The sequence below is a fragment of the Chelonia mydas genome, chromosome 21, assembly GCF_015237465.2.
Source record: "Chelonia mydas isolate rCheMyd1 chromosome 21, rCheMyd1.pri.v2, whole genome shotgun sequence".
NCBI lineage: Eukaryota > Metazoa > Chordata > Testudines > Cheloniidae > Chelonia > Chelonia mydas.
Window position 1 is genome coordinate 3,215,457 of NC_051261.2, and position 23,215 is coordinate 3,238,671.

At 43.3% G+C, this 23,215-nt stretch overlaps 1 protein-coding gene across 2 annotated transcripts in view; it reads left to right on the forward strand.

Annotated features, from left to right (window-relative positions):
- Nucleotides 1–23,215, forward strand: part of KCND3 (potassium voltage-gated channel subfamily D member 3) — a 226,691-nt gene that overhangs the window by 169,020 nt on the left and 34,456 nt on the right. For both annotated transcript variants that reach the window (XM_037885074.2, XM_037885075.2), the window contains exon 3: nucleotides 7,469–7,631. In XM_037885074.2, the coding sequence (XP_037741002.1) occupies nucleotides 7,469–7,631 (163 nt within the window). The remainder of the gene's footprint in view (nucleotides 1–7,468; nucleotides 7,632–23,215) is intronic.

Below are 23,215 nucleotides of genomic sequence, written 5' to 3' on the forward strand. Positions count from 1 at the left end.
TTGCAATATCTCTTGTGGCTCCCTTGATAGCCCACAAATTAACCCATGTCACCAGCAGTCTGGAAGTAAGCATGAGGCTTTGCCATTCAGAGCAGGGCTGAAGAGTGTTTATTCATTGTTCTCTATCCTGAAGAATAAGGGAGCAGCAGCGAGTGTTCCTCATTTGAAAACGCTATGTTTATGGCCCTCTGGTAATGCCAAATAAACAAACAACTGCATTGTTGATAGTAAATTGACTGTGACAGATGAAAAAATATGAGGGATTTTGGAGTTTTTTTGTGAGGGTTTTTTGTTTTTGGTAGCTGCAGCTGCTTTACAGATGCCAGCTCCCAAAAACATTAGGTCATCTGTATTGCAAATCCTGTTGGGAAATAAAGGTTTACAGGTCTCTGGCATAACCTGAAACAAGTTTTCTTCTCTGTATTCCGGACTGCACCATACACAGTCAAAGGGAAATCATACTGAAGTTCATACAGTTACTTGTTTTTTGAAGAGTTAGTGCAGACAAGGGCAGCACCCAGGTACCAAAACCACATCATTTTTATCTCAGCTTATATGTAGGAAACAGTGCCTCAATTAGTATGCAAAGTTATTAAGCTATGTCATTTTTATTATGATTATTGCATGTCATATCTTATAGGCAGACCATCCTGTACTAAGATCCATGGCAAGCCTTATAAGCTAGGTAAGATGGGACTGGGACCCTACTACAAAATGGGTAGGCCCTGTTGTGATACAGTAATGATCACTCTTCCCATTGAGTCAATACTAAACCACAGTACGAGCTTTACTCAAAATCAGCAGTAAGCCCTAGTGCAGCATACAAAGCTGGAGGTGCCATAATTCAATCAGGGTATAAAACCAAGGCCGTGGCCTTTTGTGGTCATTGAAGATCCCATGGTGATCTTTTCTACAAGAGATAAGGCTGTTAACTCGAGTGTCTGGCTGTGCTCCAACTCAAGTAACTACATTCTACCTCCTGAAATTTCCCCACCACTTTCATTCAGAGGTGGTATTCCTCTCTTCTTCCTGCCCTATACTGCTGTGGTGGAATTTGGAACACCTGCTGCATTCCAGAGGCATACACATGGGTGAAACAACCTCAGTAGATTCCTTATTTACCTCTCAGAGGTTTCTGATGCTTATTTAATGGTGGTACAGCCCACACCGTTTAGAAACTGTTCAGTAGCTCGACACAGTCAGTCTCCAGCGCTCTCAGTCTGGCAGCTTTCACAAACACTAGATGTGCTTTAAACAAGAATAATAGGCAAGTATTTAAAGATGTTATTGCATCAATACTATTCGGCCATTGTTCTTAACCCTGCATTTCTTCACATGTTTTGGTTGCATCTATTAGAAATTTTAGTTGCTATGGTGGTTCTGTGCTCTCCCTCGGTAATTCAAAATCAGCTCTGGCAGCTTGCACTTCCTTACAGCATTCTGAAACCTTGTGACATGCAGAGCACCTGCTGCAGCATAACCTAATGGCTAAACACTGGCTCACCACTGGTTATCCTCTGGAACAGGGTGAGCATTTCATAGCTGCACGCTGAGTCCTCCTTAGCCTCTTTAGCACATTTCCCACTTCCTCAGAGAAGCAGAAATTATACCAGATGCACAATGTCTTGCCTTGCTTTAGTCATGCCTCCAAAAGTTACAAGTGCTCTGTCTTTAAAATATGCTCTACATCACTGCCCCAACCAGGAATGTTTGACAGCAGCTCCATATGTGAGCCCAGAGATGCTTGATTTATTCCAAATGATGCTGCTTAAATTCACTTTGGAGGGGTTGGCACAGCAGTAACAAAACAACACAAAAGGAGAACTTCTCCTTTGGTTGCAGTGGGAGGATGTTGTGTAATGAATCACGCACTTGGATACTGTGTATTTATGCTAAACTTTTACTAAACACAGGGAGATTCACCTAGAAGTGATTTAGATCATACAGCAATTCCACCCGTTTCCAGGAAGCGCTCCTTGTTTCAGCATCACAGAACTGCTCTGTCTCCAGAATTAATTAATGAATTAAATGTAGGTGTGGGTTTGAACATTGTTGCAACAATGCATGACCTTGTCTTTGTTCTCAGACACATGTAGTCAACAGAAACCCAGCAGTTCTAGTCCCAGAGAAAAGTTACCCTGTAGTTGCTAGATTAAATCACTCTGCAGAGCATATATCCAGCAGGGCACCAAGGCCATGTTATGCATCCCATTGATATGAAAATGGATGGATAGCTGGGTGGATACCCGGGTCTTTTAACGAATGGATAAACTTTTCTTTGACAATGAGCAGCCTAGAAATGGTTCACATTCTTTTTGCTACTTTGTTGGGTTTTATTCAGTTCAATGCAGAGTTAGCAAATAAAATCCCAGCTTCTCCTTTTTCTTTCTTTCTTTCTTTCTTTCTTTCTTTTTCGTTTTTTAAACTTATATTTTATTGAATAAAATCCCCCCTAATAAGGGAAGAGCAGGGGAAAAAGTTAGAAGAGCAGATAGGTAAGGGAATGGGAAAGGAGAGAAAGGAAAGGTGATAGAGAGGGAAAAGGAGAGCAACATCTTGAGTTACCTGGGACTTTTTCAGTTATCAGCATCACTTTATATTGTAAGACAGATCCAAATAACTTCTCTATATTTGCATGGAAAGTGCCATGCAAACTCAGAGGGCTGAATCCAACAAAATTCTGTGCCCAGATAATTCTGCTGTGTAGCTGCACACAGGCGTCAGCATTGGAGAGACCTATTAAGTCTCATTCCAGTCCAGCCTACTCGAGCCAGTGCAGAATTGCTCCTTACAGTATATTTCCCAGTGTTTGCCCAAGTCAAGGTAAGAATATCTTAAGCAAGCTTCCTCTCCACACACTATGCTTATCTGACCCTTTTATAGCGCTTCCTTTGAAGCCCTGAGTAACAGGGTGGCTCGCAATCGGTCTGTATGAACATATTAAACCGAATTCATGAAAATGGAGCATGTGCCAGACAGTTATTACACCTTCTGCAGATGCACAGTAGGGCTGTCTCTATGCTGCAGGTCAGCAGGGTCGTGTTTGAGGCATATGATTAATTTGCAGTTCTACTGCGTCCAGGGGCAGCAGGGGAAAAGGGGAAAAAAAAGAATCTTGACAGCATCAAATGAGGCAGAAGAGGTTATTGCTTAACAAGAGCCTTTAAACTATCTTTGTGTAAGGCAGTGTCTAAAAAGTTAATAGACAAAGAATGATTTATTGATTAGAGGCACCGCATGGGGCTTTAGCACACTGACTGCAGGTGAATCCAGAAAAGGGGCTCTGCATGGTTCAATTAAACTTCAGCCAGTCGTGCAAGGCAATTACAGAAAATTCAGAAAACTGAAAATGCTACAGAGATGTGGAAGGCTGCTGTCACTTGGCCCTTTATGCCTTAAATAGAGCCTTTTGCTGGAGACAAAGGAATGCAGTAGCCCAGAGAAGATCCTGTCATGATTTTTTATGTCAGATATTGGGCCAAATAGCCTATGCACCTTTCAGCATGGAAAGAAAGCACACAAGGGACCCTCAAGCTATTACCAGCAAGAGAGTGGGGTGGGAGGAGGTATTTTTTCATGCTTTGTGTGTATATAAAAAGATCTTCTACACTTTCCACAGTATGCATCCGATGAAGTGAGCTGTAGCTCACGAAAGCTTATGCTCAAATAAATTGGTTAGTCTCTAAGGTGCCACAAGTACTCCTTTTCTTTTTGTGGATACACTGTGTGTAATGGACTGGAATCACATCTGTGTTCCACCAAGCACTCCGCATTCCACCCAGAGACACCCCCCCCCACTGCCAGATTGGCACATGGACCAGCAAATACCTAAAGAGATGTAATAAGCGAAGCACAAGAGAGCAGGCAAAGGAGAGCAAGTTTTAAAAACAACAAGATGAGCTTGGGGCTAGGAGCGCTGAGCTCTCAGCACTTTGCAGGGTTGGGCCCCATAAGAGAACCCAAATTTCTGTCATGTTACTGTGCCTGATCAGGTATTTTCCTACTTATACATCAGCACAGGGGTGCGGATAGTGATGCTGTAAAGTGCGTGAATGGCCACCCTCCGGGTGTAACCCCAGGTGGGGAAAAGCTCAAGTTTATTATATTTGAATAGGATGGTCCTGGGCTGAAGGTGCTGGGTCGGGACTCACGAGAGCAGGGTTCAGTTCCCATCTCTGCCACAGACCCTTGGCAGGTCACCTCTCTGTGCCACATCTGCAAAACAGTCCTCCCTTTCCGCCACTCCTTGTCTTGTTAATTTCTATTGTGAGCTTTCAGGGCAGGAACCAACTCTTCCCACATGTGGAGCCCTGATCTCAGTCAGGGCCTCTTTATGGTACCCTAATGCTAATAAAAAGCCACTGCTGGTGACCGCAGTCAGCAAACAGCTTATTTTCCCCAATGAAGGAAGATGCTAATCCAAGCCTGTATCATGACTGCGTGCATTTTTTTTAAGAGATTGCCTCCTAGTGTCCAAATTTCGATACACCTTTGTTAGCAACTGTGTCACACTACATCTCACAGTACGCACACTTCTTATTGTCATTTACATTGCAGAGCAACCAGAGGCCAACCTACCAGGGCCCCAGTGTGCTAGGTACGTACAGACATGCAGGAAATGGCAGTCCCTGTCCCAGTGAGGTTATACTCTAAATGACAAGACGGACAAAGTCGTAGGGACAAACAAGTGGTCTAGGGAATGGGGGTAGGGGTGTCACAACAGGATGCATGCAAATCTTAGCCAGTCAGGAGGAGCCATCAGAACTGACCACTCCCTTAGTGCATTCCGAAGTTATAGAAGCGGAGCAGCTTGGGAATTGCCCATCACACACATTTCAGTTTGGGATGCTGAAAACAAAACATTCCAACATTTCCAAATCAACATTTTTGGGACCTTTTCATTCTGCAAAAAATGTCAATAATTTCAGCTTTTCAGTTCAGGATGAAAAATATGTTCAAATATTGGAATGTCCCACCAGATAGAATTTCTGCTTATGGCTCTGCTCTGCATAGGAAGCTTTACCCATCAAAGCTCATGGATGGTAGAAGCAGGCAGGCAGATTTGCCAGCCAGCAAATGGTAAAAAGGTAAAGCCCATAAGTCAGTTTGAGCCCCTGTCCTCAAGGTTCACGGCATTAAAACAAAAAGATCCAAAACATGAGCAACGATCCAAAACACCAGGTCACAGCAGCCAGAGACCTTTCTTTCCAGTTTTCAGTAAGCTGAGCAGAGATGGAACACACCCTTCTCCTGGCCCCCTTTTCTACATTTCCCTCTTCCGAACACAGCCCCGCCCTAGATGAGCCAAGAATTAGGCAGGGAGCCAGGGAATCCTTTACATGCTGAACACAGGCAGAGCCTTTCCACCTTGTCCCAATGGAGCTGTGCTCCTAAGTCACATAGGAGCTTTTGAAAATTCCACTTCTTGTGCCCAAAAGGCGTGTAACCTGGGTTCTCGTTTGCAATACACATTTAAACAAGTTACAGTAATGCCTGAGTGCCTTAATAATGTCTGCTCTACTGTTTGTTTTTGTTTTTCCTTCCTCCAGCTTATAGCCATTTGTATTTGCTCTGATGGTAACATACACAATGAATGCTTTAACAAGGCAACTCATATATGCCAATAAGTTCAGCTGATAACTGATTTAATCATGTTCCTATTATACCACACGGGTGCTAACTACAATGCAACCTTTACTGGCTGCTCTGAAGACACTGTAGTTCATTTCTCCGGGTGTGAGTTTGACTTGTCTGACAGTCATTTGCAGAAGAGAGCACTGAAATCACTTCTAGAGGCAAGGGATCATTAACACCCTTCTCCGGCCATGGTCACCTCTGCATCTGTCGAGAGCAGGGCGGCTGCTTTAGCATGGCCAGTAGCTGGCACGCCATTAGAATTCCAAATTCTGATAAGCTGTGCTGTGATATGGAGGAATCATGAGTGATGGAGCAGTCAGCTGGAATAAAAGGTCCAATCATTTGTGATGCAATATGGGGATTGTGTCAGACTAAACCGTAAATTCAGAATCCCAATTACCTTTGCTACAGTGCTTTGCCTTCACTATAATATGGCAGTCAGTGAGCTAGAGCAGCCAATCACCTGTCGGAGTCCAGAGCAGTTACAGGAGTTTGTTCCCTTAGGGAATAACAGCCATGCTGCTTCTTATCGCAATAGTGAGTAACCACAAGTCAAAGCACTGAGGGTTTCTCCACAGAAAGATAGTGCTGGGTTTAGGTATCAAATACAGCAGAAAGCTTTTGCAATATGCAAAATAAAAACACAAACCAGCAGTAAAGTAGCACTTTACTCTGCGGTAGTTTTTGTCGTGTGAAATCTAAGTTAAATCAACATGATTTTCAATTGGTATAAAAATTAAGGGGATTCTTTTATCTCTGCTTATACCAGCATTATTCCAAATGCAAAATAAAATTGTTCATGAAGAGAGAGTTGTGCAGAACTTAGGTTGGAGTTTTCTGAGATTTGTTTCAATATTTTCCATTCTTCAGTTGGGTTCACGTGCCTGAATTTCTCATTGAGTTTGGGGTTTAAATAAATCAAAAAATTTCTGAATATATGTGAAACCAGAAGTGTCCATTGGGATTTTATGTAAATATATAAATCAAGCTAAGTTTTCCTTATTAATCCTAAGTGAATCCTTCAATGAACACAAACTCAGTTTTGAGTTTGTAAGATAAGCCCAGCAGCAGACCTGGCTTTGGGTTTCAGTCATTTTGCAGAGCTCTAAATCATAGCTTTTCTGACATTTATTGGAGCCAAAGGGCCTAATTCTCTTCTGACCTACCGTGGGGTAAATCAGGCGTAACTCCACAGACATCAGTAGCATGACACCAGTGTAAAAGAGGTGGTAAATCAGGTCCCTCCATTACATGTGATTTGCTACACAGATTCAGATCACTGGTCCATCCTGGCCAACATCCTGCCTTCAGCCCTGGCCAACACCTGTACTTCAGACAAACATATGAATAGCAAAATCCAAACCATAATGCAGCTAGCCAATAGCATAATGCTGCACATTGTGAGGAAACGCCTTCCTGATCTCTGTAGTGATCATCTTATGCAGATACCATGACATGAGATTGCCACTCTCTTTAGTTGTGGACCTAAAATGAACCAGTCCTTTTGAAAATTCCAGTTACAGTTTCTGACTATATATTCACTGGGGACCAAGAGGAGGCTGTTCTAAGTTTTTGGTAAGGCTCCTGTTCAAGGCCTGAATTTGGCTATTATCAAGACACTCACTTTGAATCCAACGATACTTTTGCCATGGAGGTAGTATTAGGATTGTTTGGGATGAAATGCACCAATGCACTGTTGTTGGCTATTAGACTTTACTGTCCAGCTTGACCTTTCAGTTTATCTGCATGCTCAGTGAAATAACACAGACTCTTGGCATGGCTGGCTTTGTCTAAAGCAGCGGGCCCTCTTTTTGTCTTTGTTTCCCTTTAGTTATGGTGACATGGTGCCCAAGACGATTGCTGGAAAGATATTTGGCTCCATTTGCTCGCTGAGCGGAGTGCTGGTCATTGCTCTGCCTGTCCCAGTTATTGTTTCCAATTTCAGCCGAATTTATCATCAGAATCAGAGAGCTGACAAGCGAAGAGCACAAAAGGTAAGTCCCATTTATCCCAGACAGCACCTTCCACTGACAGACTGCAGAGTTTACAGTCACACCGCATTAATGGTGACCCTGCTTTACTGGTAGTATCACAAGCAACACAGATGCAACATGAGCATTTTATCATGATGGGAGTTGCTATCATTAAGGGAAGAATAAAAGATATACACAAATCACAGGGCTAGGTCACCTAGACCATTGCCCCACAGGGGAAGGATTGTTCGTTATGATATTGTAACGAACATGGTCACGTTGGTATTTAACTGTTGTCCCTGTGTCACACAGCATGGCCATTGGGAACTTTATGGGAAAAGCAGGGATAGAATTCATAGCCTTCTGCTCCAAAAGCCCAGCTTGCTACACTTAAGCTAATGGCAAATCTCAAAACCACTGTGCATAAGTCATGTGAGACACAACTGCCACTTCTGTTTGTATCTAGTAAGGGCAGTGGTACACCCACACACCTTACCTACATCTACGCACATGTGCATTTACTTACACCTACACAAACACACTCATCTGCCCACATCTATACACACACAATCTAGTTCACTACAATGTATTTTCATCTAATCTTGTTTTAAATGTATGAAGCAGTGGGGTTTCCATTGCTGCCCTTTATTACACACCAGCCTGGTTCCACTGTGATAAAAAATGTACATCCTTATTTTTTATCTTTATCAGGAGTTATTCACCCTTTTGGCAGTGCGGTCCCTTTGTAGTCTTATCATGTCCGAGCTTTTTTAAAAAAATAAAAAAATAAATAAAAAGCTATTGCATGTAATACATAATTAAATGCTGACCATAATCATCAGCTCCTGGGAATTTCTGGGGTTTACTAATGATATACTAATACATTCAGTGCAAAAATATAACACATGTATTGCATTCTTCATTTTGGACTTGCCAACTTATACGCGAGCCAGGATTGCAGAATCAGATTCTTATCGCTCCTAGAGACTAAGGCCCAGTATACACCTAAAATTTAGGTCAACCTAGCTATGTCGCTCAGGGGTGTGAAAAATTCACACCTGAGAGATGTGGTTAACCCAACTTAAGTCCCACTTTAGACTCTGTTAGGTGGATGGAGGAATTCTTCTGTCAACCTTGCTACTGCCTCTCAAGGGGATGGCTTACCTACAGCAATGGAAAACCCTTTCCAACACTGTAGTAAGTGTCTACACTACAGCTGTGTAGTTGCGGCACTGTAGCATTTGTAGTGTAGATCTAGCCTAAATATTTCTTTTCTTCTGTGCAATGTTGTCTGCCAAGAATCCAGTGCTTAGGGGACTTGATGGAAGGTAGTAGAAGAAAGATGTGTTTTTTCTGCCCCAGGCAGGTATCTAGGGTGTGTCTCCATCTTGCATCTCAGGGGGCAGAGATGGGACTGGAAAATTTACAAATGTTGGCATTCTGGACCTATAGGATAGCAACAAGTGGACAGCTGCCATGCAGAAATGAAATGCATCTGCCATATATTAGCTCTGAGTGTTGCATCTACATTCAAAATGGATTTGACAGTGTATATATATCCTTTAAAATTTTACAAAAATTCTCCATTTTACCAGCTATTTGAAATGTAGAGTGTAACACAATGTAATTTAGATGAAAAACATAATATAAATATGAAATATATATAAATACACACACACACACCTGCCCATTTGGTAAAAAGTGCCATCCACACAGTTGTTTCACATGGCATTAGCCATCATGTGGCTGGTATAAGTCTCTAGTAATTCACGTAGGACCCAGTCTTGCAATGTGATCTGACTTCAGTGGGACTGCATTTGGGCATAAGGCTCACAGAAGCAGATCCCTTTGGGTTTAAATTTTAATGCTTAGTAGCTTATACAGCAGAGCCTCACTGTATTTCTATTCGTTTCCAGTTTTGTAGCTGTGCTGGTCCCAGAATATTAGAGAGACGAGGTGGGTTAGATGATACCTTTTATTGGGCCAACTTCTGTTGGTGAAAGAGACAAGCTTTCGAGCTTACATAGATCTGAAGAACAGCTCTGGTTAAGCTCGAAAGCTCGTCTCTTTCACCAACAGAAGTTGGCCCAATAAAAGATATTACCTCCCCTACCTTGTCTCTGTATATCTGTACTACAGTCCTGCCATATAAATACCACAAATGGATAAACCGGTAGATTAGATTAGAAAAGCTTTAGTGTACAGCAGTTTGGTGAGTATTTATGTACATCCCGCTCCTCCATTTGGTGACATAGGCTCTGATCTGACATCTCTGAAATCAGTGTACAGATTCTCAGCTGGTGTAAAGCAGCGTAGCTCCAGTGACTCCATCAGTGCACACCAGCTGAGAATCTGTATCTGTGTGGATTTTGATTAGAGACAGTAGTATCAGGCCCAGACTTGAGAAGCCTCTAGGCATACTGAGCTTTGGCTTCTTGGCTTTATGTTGTGGTGCAACCTGGAAGATAGAAAATCAAGTATCTACAGACTGGAAATCGACCTATCCAGAATTCCAGTACAGCCACCTGGTTGGACACGAGGTTATATTTCAAGACAGCAAAAGTCTAGCCTCTGCTAGCTCATCTTTGCAACTTCTAAATTGCTATGTATTGTATTTATTATAGGAAGGGTTGAAGCAAGCAAGGTATGCATAAGGCTGCATAACTTCTCAACTCCCACACCACTCGAAGGCTTTGTCGTCACTGGAACTTCGTCCGCAAAACTTTTGTTGTTCAGGGGTGTGAGGAAAACACACACACCCTCGAACGACAAAAGCTTTGCTGACGAAAAGCGCTGGTGCGAACAGCGCTTTGTCAGCAGGAGAGCTCTCCTGACGACAAAGCTGCCACTGCTGCTTGTGGCTGGAAGCAGCTACACTTCGCGCCTCATAGTGGCAAGGCTGTAGGGGCACAGCTGTGTCACTAAAAGGTGCGTAGTGTAGACAGAGCCTGAACTGCCTTATGCATATACTCCAGTTACCATCTGGAGAAGCGAGCATCTGCCGGTTCATGAACTCCTCACCCATCTACCTGCAGCTTGTCAATCAATTAAGTTAGACTATGTTCCAATCTTGATATTCATAGAAGGTCCTTAGAGAGGAATGAGGCCATTAATCTGAAAGTGGATTTCATCATTACCTGTGAAGGCTGAGATCACTGCACTGTTCCAGTGCTGCTTCCTTATAGCCCCCCTGTTAAATCTTTGCGGCATTTAATCACATGTAAAATCAAGCTGCTCACCTACCTACGTACCAGTGAAAAAGACCTGAGTGCTGTAGGTAGCAGAGCGCATGTGCCCCTTGCAACGAATGAATGTTGTTATGGATACAGAACCATCCTCACACAAGTTTATATTTAATAGTGGAATAATTTTACTATCAAACCAGGAAGAGTGCAAGAATTTTCAAAGGAGATACAAAAGACACCAAAAACAAAGAGACACCACAAGGTAGCTTCAAACCCCAGAGATTGCTATACAGTAACCGGATGGGTCTGTAATATAGCAGGGGGGATGCAGTCATGTCTCTGTTCTGGAGCTGAGCATCACAGGAACAGCTCAGAAAACAACACAACCAAGGAGAGAGAAGAGCCAATGACATCTGTCTCATCACTGCACACAGTCTATTTCAGCAGGCATAATGTTTAGGGCATGGGTTCTCAAAGCCTTTCAGTGTGTGGACCACATTTACCATAGAATTGAGCCTGGATCTTCACTTGCTTCCACTGGTGTAAATCAGGAGTGTATCTACTGAAAGTCCATGGAGTAATGCTGGTGTAAAACTAGCAGGAGTGAGTGAAGAATCACACCCTTTGTCTCCTGGGCACCTCTCCACCCATTCACAATTGCTTACCATTACTCTTCCCAGTGAGTGTGAAGTGCTACCATTCTGAGCAGAGGTGTTTTACACCTCACCTTTCCATCTACTTTACACAGGAGTAAATGATTACACTCAGAGCCAGGCAGGGGAGACCTATGCCTGGCCGGTTGTAAGAATATAGTAACCAAGACAGCGTATTTACATTCAGTGAATGTCTACACTACAGGGGCCACTGCTGTAGCATTGCACTGTCAACACTTACCAGAGTGATGGCAGAGGTTTTTCCGTGGCTGTAGTAAACCCACCTTTCCAAGAGGCGGAAGCTGGGTTGATGGAAGAATTCTTTTGTTGACGTAGTTGTGTTTACAGCGGGGTTAGGTCAACCTCAAGTATCTGACACTGCAAAGGTCCAGCTGAATCTTGTTGCCGAGTAGGAATGTTAAATAATGTTCCCTGCAGCAAATCTGAAAATAAAATAAAAAACTGGTGATGGGGATGACTGGTCTTTTTTATGCTCTAGAGACAAATATTCAGTAATTGACTTTCTTCTAACTAGCTTAAATAGCACCTAGGCACCGCCTTGTCTTTTACAGAAGAGACTGAAGCAAAGCTATTAAGTACTAAAGTGTCTGTTGATAAGTCCAAGTGACAGCCATTGCAACAAGAGCTGTAATGAGTTGAATTTCTCCTTCAATAATGAACAAAGAGCAATATATTATTAAATACAAGTTTTATAAACACACATGGAAATGAATAAAATCAAGACTGAGCTGTAGGAGAAATAAATAAAACATGCATATGCTCCAGCATCTCACTTGCAATCAGAAATGACTGTAGAAAACAATTTGATTCTGAATAGAGTTTGCGATAGACAAGGAATCCCAAAGCAATTTAGAAAGCACTGATACTGGTAAGGATGGAATATGAGGCTAAATCTGGACTTTTCAAAGCCTCCTAAGGGATTTGGGTGCCCAGCTCCCATGGGATTAGGGAATTAGGTGCCTTTTGAAAATCACAGTCTAAATTCCTATCCTCTACTCTGGATGAGCATTGAAGCATATTGTGGAGTCATGGATGGAAAGCTCCCGTCTCTAAGATCTCCCAGAGTTCCAGCTGGCCAGACTGTCTCAGGACTCACTCACTGTCCACCTTCTCTTACAAGCAAAGTGTGGTATTGTGAGCTTGCAAAACTGCCTCCGGTGCTGCATCTGTTCTGTGCTGATAGGGTTTCAGTCTCTAGCGCTGTCAATCCTCCAGCTTTCTCCAGCAGTAAAATCCCCTTTTAAAATTCAACACAAAATCCCCTTCACTGAACAATTGCATCCCAAATAGCACTCTCCATCAGAATCCTAAGTCAGAAGAATGCATTTCAACAGGTAATGAACAGGACCATATTACAAGCATTATAACTGAATATCATGCCGCCCCAATGCTACGTGCTAATGGAAAATTTAACTATGGTTCCCTGGAGGACAGATCCACAATCCATCCCATCTGCGTGTAGAGACTTCTATGTCAGACCTCAGAATCACAACATAAAGAACAACCAAACCATGTCCAATTAACAATTAATTTCCCAGAACTGTGAATTTACAGGTCACTCAAATACCTTTTAAGCAACTAAAAACACAATCCATCCACAAATTCATCACTAAATAGCAACATCTATAACAGATTCAAATTTCTAATTTAAAAAAGAAAACATCCCCCCATTGCCTTCATTTACAATATCATTTGTGACTAAAAAAAAATTGTAAAGAGAAATATGCCTTTGTAAATGTTGTTTTGGACAAATATTGCACAATATTCTGTTATTATGGCAACTTCTCTGAGCTCACTTATTTTACTGAAACTAACACAACAGGCCCTAACTGAGCCTGGGGCCCCATTATGTACATTTAGTGAGAGACAGTTACTACACTAAAGAACTTACTATTTAAACAGATGACTCATCCATGGTCACACAAGACACCTATAGCAGAACCAAGAATTGAATACAGATCTCCTGGGTTCTAGGTCCATGCCATAACCACAAGCCTATCCTCCCACATTGCTATAGTATCATCTCCATGCAGTCAGTATTCATATTGAAGATTTTTGCATGGATTCATTTTTCTCCCTTTTTTTGTTGGCTGTTGATCTGTTTTGTAAGGAGGATATATGCTGCTAACCTTCATGCTCACATGACTGATTGCTGCTCTTATCAGGTTTGCTGTATTGACACACACGGTGTATAATTTTTTCCCTAGATTTGAATTTCTAATTCCCCTTGGCATTGCATAAATTGCTGGATTTGTAAAGTTTTCTCAAGTCAGAAGCATGAGTAATCCTCACATGCTGATTACTGTAGGAATACTAAAGAGAAAGAAACACACACAGCAATGAACTAATGATAGTCTCACTGGGGATTTGTCTATGGGAGTTTAGAAGCTACTATAAACATCATGTGGATTCCAGCACCATCCCCCGGAGGTTTGATTTCCATCTTCTGGAGTAGGACAAATATAAGTAATGGTTAAATTTCCCACCTAATAATAGTAATAGCTCTTTTTATCTGTAGATCTCAAAGGACTTTATGAAGGAGATAAACTGTATTACCCCCATTTTACAGACAGGAAAGCAGAAGCACAGAGAGGTGAAGTGACTTGTCCAAGGTCACCCAGCAGGCCACTGACAGAGCCAGGAATAGGGCACAGGTCTCCTAAATCCCTGCTGCCTGGATCACATACCAAGCTTGTCACTTTACTGTAGTTGGTGCGTATTGCGGGATGACCTGATGGGGGAGAGACAGAGCGTGTGGCACTGGGAATACATGTCTTAGCAAACACCTCTGGGGGAGGGAGCAGGGTTGAGCTGTGAAGTCAAGAGGCAGCAGGCATGCAGCAGAAGAGAGACTGAGATTGAGACGGCTTGGCAGCAAAGAGAATAAGAACCCTGGGAGCAGGGTGACGTGTCCTGAAGACAGACTGCCGGAGATACATCATGGGATCCCAAGGTGTGGCAATATGGTTCCTCGCTACGGTTTGGGGCTGAACTCTGAGCACGAGCAGAAAGATCTGGAGATAGTAGATGGAGGATGGAGTTCCTCTCTCTGGGCTGTGCAGATGGAAGACTCAGCCCCACTTCCCCTGCCCCCACTTCGTCTGAGCGTAAAATAGGGACAGAAGCCCAGGGCGGAAATCTGGCTTGCTATAAAAAAATGAGTTGAGCGAATCTATTTTCTGGGTAAGATAACAGAATATTTAACACAATAATGAACCTCTCCCTCCCCAGGCACGTGACTATCACTTTAGGAACAACTAAGCCACTGGGTGGAGTGCGGGGGGCTGCAGAGCTGTCCTGCACCCTGCAGGCTCAGGGAGTAATAAGACGAAATAGAACAGTTCTTCCTCAAGGCGTCTAGTCTGCATCATCCCTCAGGGTATGCATATTAGATCCACACAGTCCCTGGCGAGACCTCTCTGAACATGGGCTAGTGCAAGGAAGGAAGGGAGGGGAATAGGCCTTGCCCACTGAGGGATGCAGCCAGGTAACAATTCTGATGCTTCCCTGAGTACAGGGAGTGTAAGTGTGTCTGGTATCGGAGGAGTCTTGCAAGGAGGGGAGGGATAAAGCTCCTTGCACACGTGCTAGCCCTGTGCATCCACATAAGGGTTGTCATACACTGTTCCCTTTAAGGAGCAAGCTAAGCGATGGCATTTTTTGCATGAAACACCACAAATGCATTTCCTAGGTTTCGGCCGTGCTAAATACGCCTTGGGCTCACTCTCTCTTTTCTCCGTCTGTCACCAGCATGGTAAATATTTTGAGTGTGTCAGTTACTGTAGATGCTTTAAAAGAACTTCAGTCTATTGCAGGAAGCACAACTGTTATGGAACATAAATACATTTTAAAATCTGGAGCTAGAAATGGTTTCCTCCTGTTTTAATGAACTCTTTTAAAAGGAGTAGGCATAGCTGAAGTGTTACTGCAGTCTGGCTATTCTCAGTAGGTCAGTGGTACCAACTGACACATTTTAGGGCAGCCCTGAGGCTGCTCTAAACTACAGCAAAGTTAGGACAAATGTAAAGCCAGTTTGAGAATCAGGGCACACCCCACTCTGCTGTATCCAGTGGAGACAAGCCACAGAAAAACATCTGAGTCATTAGGCAGAAAATCTCTCTGTCAGCAGCCAGATACTCCCCCCTCCCTAGTCTACAACTTAATATTCAGACCGTGTATTTAAATTCTCTTCCAAATTTCCCCAGCCTTTGCAGTTTTGCGCAAAAGAATTTCAATTTGCAGGCTCCTAAAACTAGAGATAAATGCAGCTGAATGCGTGACTTAGACTTGGGTCATCTAATGAGCAGTAATAAAGGCAGAAATAACGTGAGCATGTCATATCTGGCTGAATGTGATGTTCAAATAGATGTACAGATAGGCGGATAAGAGTGAGATTAAACCTGAGTTTTCCAGCTTAATTTCAGCTTTAGGTACAGCTGCATTATTTCAGAAAGTTGAGAAATGGGAAGGCATTCAACAGCACTTATGCTTCCCTACTTTATCATATGCTAAATCCCAGCTGTTGTTGCTGCTCAGGAGGTATTGGCCTAACACGGAGATGAGTTCAAATGGCATGAGCAAATATTTGCAAATGTTTATTAAAATCCACACACATGTCTTTGAAAAACAAACTGAGATAAAATTTTGCCTTAAAGAGGAGACAAAAAAAATACCCATTATCAGTTTAAACACTTCAAAGATAAATTGCTCTTCCCCCAAACTGTATTACCAGAGAATTAATTACAAGGAGATCTGGCAATCTGAATTCATTGTGCAGTGTTGTCAAATTCTCTCCTCTGGCATGCAGCAAAGACCGGGTCAGCCTCAGTGGGAGATGAATTGATCATTTCTGACAAGGTTCATTTGGTAAATTTGAGGGGGTGGCGGGGGATGTTTATTTCTGAGTGATATTTTAAGAACAGAACTTCTTCCTGACATTGATACAATGCTGCTCTTGAGTGAATGTCACAAACACCTTTGAATCTGAGAACTGGAATATTTAAAAGATTCGACAGTGGAGTGGCTCTCCGGCTCAGATCAGTATTAGCATCTCTCTCACATAAGGGTTCAGTTTGTACTCATGCTGGTATGGGCGCAGTGAGAAGAATAGGCAGGTACAAGTATCTGATCTGGGCTCTCCGGGGCAGGAAGAATGAGGATTGCAAACGTTCTAAAGCACCCTCCAGTGTAAATCCGTAGTAACTCCTCGGAGAGGTTTAAGACAAACAAAAGGAAATCTTTCTTCACACGATGCACAGTCAACCTGTGGAACTCGTCCCCAGGGGATGTTGTGAAGGCCAAAACTATAACTGGGTTCAAAAAAAGAACTAGGTAAGTTCGTGGAGGATAGGTCCATCAGTGGCTATTAGCCAGGATGGTCAGGAACGCAACCCCATGATCTGAGCGTCCCCAGTCTCTGTTTGCCAGAAGGTGGGAGTAGAGGACAAGGGATGAGTCACTCGATAATTGCCCTCTTCTGTTCGTTCCCTCTGCAGCACCTGGCATTGGCTACTGTCAGAAGACAGGATGCTGGGCTAAGTGGACCATTGCTCTGATCCCGTGTGGTTATTCTTATGTTCTTATATTCTTAATATGAGACCCTTAAATATGCTCAAACCCCGAACAGTTTCCCTTTGGGGAGAGGAAGAGAGAAAGAACAAACCTTATGTGACAGATGTTAGTCACATTATGCAACAGATGTCATAGTGATGAGGGATGTATAGGAACCTGAACAGAACAGAGAAGATTTTTGATTGTGGGTTTGATTCAGTTAAACTTCCAAAGGTTTGAGTGCCTTTGCAGAGTTCATGTGAATGATCCAGAAATCTTGAGCCTATAAGACTGGTTGAGAATCTTGAGAGAACTATTTTTCAGAGAGAATTTAGCCTTATGGCTTCAAGGGGGAAAGCAGGTGAGACCTTATTAGCAGCAAAGCTCCTCCCTTCACACAAATGCCACAAGTGGTGACAAAAACAGGAAGGAAGGCAGCAAAACCCCACAGACAATATTAGATCTGTCGGCCAAACTGCTCCTAAACAAAATGTTTTTCAAAGTGTTGTGGGAGGCCTCGTTTCTCCTTAATCTCCTGGGGACATTGACACTTGTCCTTTGTGTCACTTAAATTGTCCTGCTTTAAAAATAACCAGCTCAGATGCCTCATTGAGTTGGAAAGATTCTATCAAGCATAGCAAACAAAGTTGGTTTGTTCTACTGTCCTTTTTTATTTACTGGGACTAAGCTCCAGAAATAACAACTACAGATCCCCTTTCCAACTGCAAAGCTGATGGGGGGAGAGGGCGTCTGGAGGAAGCTGTTTGTACCAAGTCTGATGCTGCCTGTGTGCTCACCAAGCATAAGTTCATTGTACACTAATTGGATAGACACTGTGTTGAGGAAATACAGGAGGTACCTATTGCTGCAAAGTAATGGCACTGAAGGGTGTCAGTGTCGATGAAAAGGAATAGAAGGGTTTTGTACATTAAAGAATTTTGAAGGGGGCTGTTTAATTGTGCACACTCCTCTCTTCTCTTCTGAGAGCAGAGATCTCCCCAAGCTGCTCCAATTACAGTCCAACTAATTATGGCAATACCAAGCCCCTTGGCTCCAGCATCATATCCCAGGGAGAATGAAGTGTTGGCAATAAACAGTAGCAGGAACTCTGGGCTCTGTACAATTATCTGGGTATAAATTTGGGGCCTGATACTGAGAGGTGCTGGGCACCTGCAAATCCTATTGAAGACAGCACTGCTCCAGACCAGACCCAGGCTTGGAAATTCTGCAGGCTGTCATGGATTGTGGCGTCTCCGCGATTGGGTCCTGCAGCCCTTATAACCCAATAGGGCAATGCTAGAGAGTAAGGGCTGTGCGATGGAACCCTCAATTTGTAAATTTAGGGCCATTTCTTCTCATTTCCTCTTCCCATTTATTACTAACTAGTCCTAAGCTTTCTATCTAAGTAGTCAGAGACACTTGCCATATCTGCTCTCGGTGAACCCTTCCGTAGGCTAAGCGCATTCAGCCCCATCTTCTCAGGGCTCTTGTATTGCATCTGAACCACGTATCTTGCTTTCAGTAGCAAAGAGGCATTGCTAAGCTCAGCAGTTTCCTGGTCACACAATGTCAGTGCCCTCATGTCTGCAACTCTAGGAGTCATGTGGTTTTCACTCAGGGTGTCTTCTTCTTCTTCTTCTTCTTTTTTTTTTAAGGTCAGTGCAGCCGGCCACAAAGAATCTAAAGGACTTTTGCCATTTGTTGGTTTATTTGTTGTTCCCTTTCAAAGGGCATTGCGTTGCCAGTTACTAAGCGCGTGGTGTTTTGGACCCTTAGCTAGCTGGCTTGCAGCCAGTTTTGCAAGGTGAATGTGAAACCTGGTTAGTGTTTCCACTTTTTAAACAAAGGAGACTCAACTCTGTTCTAACAAATCCACTTCAGGCCCCACTGCACATGCCTTCCTCTGGACTGCTGGCAAACAGGGCTGCCAAGGCACCACTCTCATGGTACACACCTTTGAACAGCCCAGCCAGTCTATGTGGGCTCAAGAAGTGCCTTTTCTGGTTGGCAGGCGTACTAGCCCATAAAAAAAAATATACCGTGACTTGCCCCTCTGCTCTGCAGTCTTCTCACTGCAGAGGGTATGCCCCACTCTTTGCAAGAAACCTCCTTCTGGTCCCACTCCAACGTGGAAGAAAACATGGGTCTCACTCTTCAGTGCTATTACAGGTGAGTGTGAGCAGTGGGGCGGGGGGTGCAAAATCCTGCAGTACCTGTGTGATTTGCAGCATTAGTCATGCAGCCTGTGTTGCCGTTGGGCTGTAGTATGGTGGCCAAATCCTCCTAAAAGCACTGGCACTGGCAGCCAGCAGTACTTTGGAGCAGCCAACATGACTGAGGTGGGCAGGAATCTGAGCCAGGCGTGTCTCCGTGGCTGTCCCTCCTGAAGCTCTGCCCCGTGCTAAAAAGGCATACTTTGGAAGTAATTCTGGATAACGCTGGTGCAGCTAGGGGATTGCTGTGGACAATAAAACATGCAGAAATTCCTTTGAGTAGGGGCATGTCACTGATGTTGGCAGACATTTGCTGCCTTGCTGAACGCAGTCAAACCTCTAGAGCTGCCCCGGCGCTCTAAGTTTGGCAAAGTGAGTTCTCCCACGTCTGGATGCGCCAAATCTTGGCTTCAAACCACAGATGGCAGGTGCTCAGGCTGCATCCCAGGAGGTTTTCTGGAGCTTTTCCAACACAGCAGGGGGGTTTCGACACACACGCACACAATGAGAGAGAAGTGTAAATACTCAAATGCCAAAGTATTCTGTGGACAACAGTATTAAAGGGTCTTTATGATAGAATGGTTAGATTTGCTAAGCAAGCAAAGATATTAAAACAGCTGATAACCTCAAAGTGATTAGTATGGTTTTAGTGCGGCATTTCACACGAGCTAATCTGAAATTGTCCACTTCCACCTGAGTATAAAACTTCAGCAACCACAGAGCTTCCACAAACCTTCAACAGATTCCAGGCCTTCGGTAAATATGCTTTTGAGTATTCTAGTTTAGTGTGTTCAGTATGTTTCATTTATTAGCCAGTGGCCTTTGCTTACAGCATTTTGACCCTAGAAGCTCAGGAAATGTGTTGTAGAAGCTTTGAAAGCCTTCTTGTTCCATTATGAGCATCCAGCAAAGGACCAAACACCAAATGTAGATAAGGGGAAGTACTATGCGACAGGAATTCATTTTCTACAGCTGCTCTCACATAAAACTATATCCCAAAATGCTTCACAGTTCTGAACATTACATGCAACCAAAGAGTCTAGGGTATAAATTAGGAAAAGCAGTGGAATGGGCACATTATTTGGCAGAGGAATTAAAGCGTTCAATCATATCACTAATAACAGAGAGAGAGGGAAATAAAGGGAAAAGGAAGAAATAATATCTTTTTAGATCGGAGTCGATGCAGTGAACAGAGACACAGGGCCGATTATTCTAGGCAGCAAGAGCTACACCACTCTGGCCGCTCAGTAAAAGACTTAAGGGTGGCAATTCTGCAACAGAAAAGCTTCAAAAACAGACTCCAACGAGAAACTGCTGAGCTTGAATTAATATGCAAACTAGATACCATTAACTTGGGTTTGAATAGAGACTGGGAGTGGCTGGGTCATTACACACATTCAATCTATTTCCCCATGTTAAGTATCCTCACACCTTCTTGTCAACTGTCTAAATGGGCCATCTTGATTATCACTACAAAAGTTTTTTTCTCCTGCTGATAACAGCTCATCTTAATTAATTAGCCTCTTACAGTTTGTATGGCAACTTCCACCTTCTCTGCATGTATATATATATATATTTTCTTACTATATGTTCCATTCTGTGCATCCGATGAAGTGGGCTGTAGCCCGCAAAAGCTTATGCTCTAATAAATTTGTTAGTCTCTAAGGTGCCACAAGTACTCCTGTTCTTTTTGCGGATACAGACTAACACGGCTGCTACTCTGAAACCTGAGAATGTTTTTGCACTGGCAGCTGTAAATCTGTGGAAAGGACGGAAGAAGTAGCTGTGGAAATGTTTAAAAGGGAATCAAGGCAGCACCAGGAAAAGTCAGAAATAAATGTCCTTCTGACTGTTTTGCTTTTGTTATTTTCTTCTTGAGAGGCACTTTAGACACAGCCTGTTCCCTGCATTACAGCCCACATCCCTGTAGGCGCGGAAAATGTGACGGCAGACAGAAGAGAAGATGAAGAGTAGTGATGATGATGAAGAGAATATTTAACACTAGATTTATAGCATCATCTTACCCCTGAGAAAGATGTCTGACACATCTGTCAATAGAGATAGCATTAGCATATGTGATTTGCTGCCAAGTGGGTTTGAAATTTTCAGCGTGGTTGTCTTGTTCTTTTGGCTGACTCGGGGCAGGATGCCCTGTGAAGGTGGTCATCCTCTGGAGCATGGAAGGGAGAAGACTAGGAGAAGCTAACATTGAAACAATCTGGCTAAGCAAGGGAGGCATTATCAGAGCTCTGCTCAGATCCATCAGGCTAGAGGACAGGGCACGGTTATTTAAGGACCATTTAAAGGAAAGAGGTAGATTGCAAAAGGGGAAGAAATAAGGTTAAAAACTAGAGCTGGTTGACATCTTTTCAACAAAAAATTGCTTTCCAGAGGAAATGAAAGTTTTTCTTGAAAATGTTTAGTTTTTTTATAAAAAACAAAACAAAACAAAAAATAATCAGCATTTTGAGTTTTTGAAATGTTTTCCCCCCTTTTTACCTCCCACCTCCTCAGTGGAGGTAAGGGAGAGTACGGGAGGGGGAACACTGAAAGTTATTGGAGGGTTTTAAAAAGTAAAGCATTTTTCTGATTGCCCCCCCCAAAAAAAGTAGCAAAAAAGTCATATGATTCATTTCCTTTGATTTTTTTTTAAACTATGTAGCCTTTTCCAGCTATCTCTAGTTCAAACTCCTGCTCTCTGTTCCCCAAACTGCATAACACAATTATTTAGATGTCCCTAACCCATCCTCTGAGGGGAGGATTCAAACAGGTGAACCAGAGCTGAAAGGCTCCGTCTCCCGCCCATGTGCACATACTTGAACACTGACCCTGTTTAAAATCATTTCTTCACTCATCCATGAGGCACTGCACATCTGTTGCAGACGCTGACAGATGCCCCTTTCTCTGCTATCACCCATTACTGGGTTGTAGGCTGTGACCTGCGAGCACCCTTACAAATCTCCCCCATCCTTTGGTGGTTCCTTGGTCACCCACGTGAAAGGGTTTCCTCTCTGCTCCCTGCAGGGATGTGGCGCTGCACTTGGAGAGCACCGCCCAGGTGGCTAATTACATAACGCCATTGGTAGGATTTGTATTAGTTAATGTCGTCTTCTCCACCTCAGGTGTCTAAATAAACCAAATCCAAAACTGCCTAAGCCTTGTTGAGAAGAGCCGCTGGCAACATGCTCAGCTGAAAGCACTGAGGAGCCTGGTACTGAGCTCCAGTGATGCAGCAGGGACTGTCTTTTTGTTCTATGTACAGCACCTAGCGCAGCGCAGCTCCTATGTGCTACGACTGGGACACCTAGGTGCCACGGTGATACAAATAATACATACTCATCATCGTTTGGGGATATTGCCATCTGCTTGTGAGTACTCCACAAACAGAAGAAGCTAAATTCATTGGAGAAATTGCTCCTTAGGAAATATTTACCCAGCTTTCCGCTCTCCCACGGTAAAGCAAAACTCTTCTGTTTACTATGCAGACTGTGGCGTGATGATAATTCGAGCCACCTGTTGTTCATCTAAGTGTGGCTGCTGAGACCTAACTCAGCATTAACTCTAAACAAAAACAACAATAAAGAGGCAATTTTACATATTGTCCACTGGCTCCGTAATCCGGCAGCAAGTTCATTTTAGTCCACATAAGAAGCACAAGCTTCGTTAGCTATTGAGTCAGGACAATTAGGAGCCATTCTAGTAAGAACATGTAACAGTGCTGGAATGCAAAAACAAGGGGCAGAGAAACAAGTAACTATGACAACCCTAGAGCTATCTGCTGACAAATTAGGGGCCCATGCAGAATGTGAGACAGGTTTCTCAGCTGGGTGCTCAGGAAAGCACGGGAGGGTGGCAGTGGCCAGTTTTTTATTGCTGTTATTATAAGGACACAGGATGTGCCATGGACTCACATTCCATCTTTTAGGACCCTTTTCCTCCTGTTATTGAGTGTGATCACAGGGCCGGGATTGCAACAATTTCCC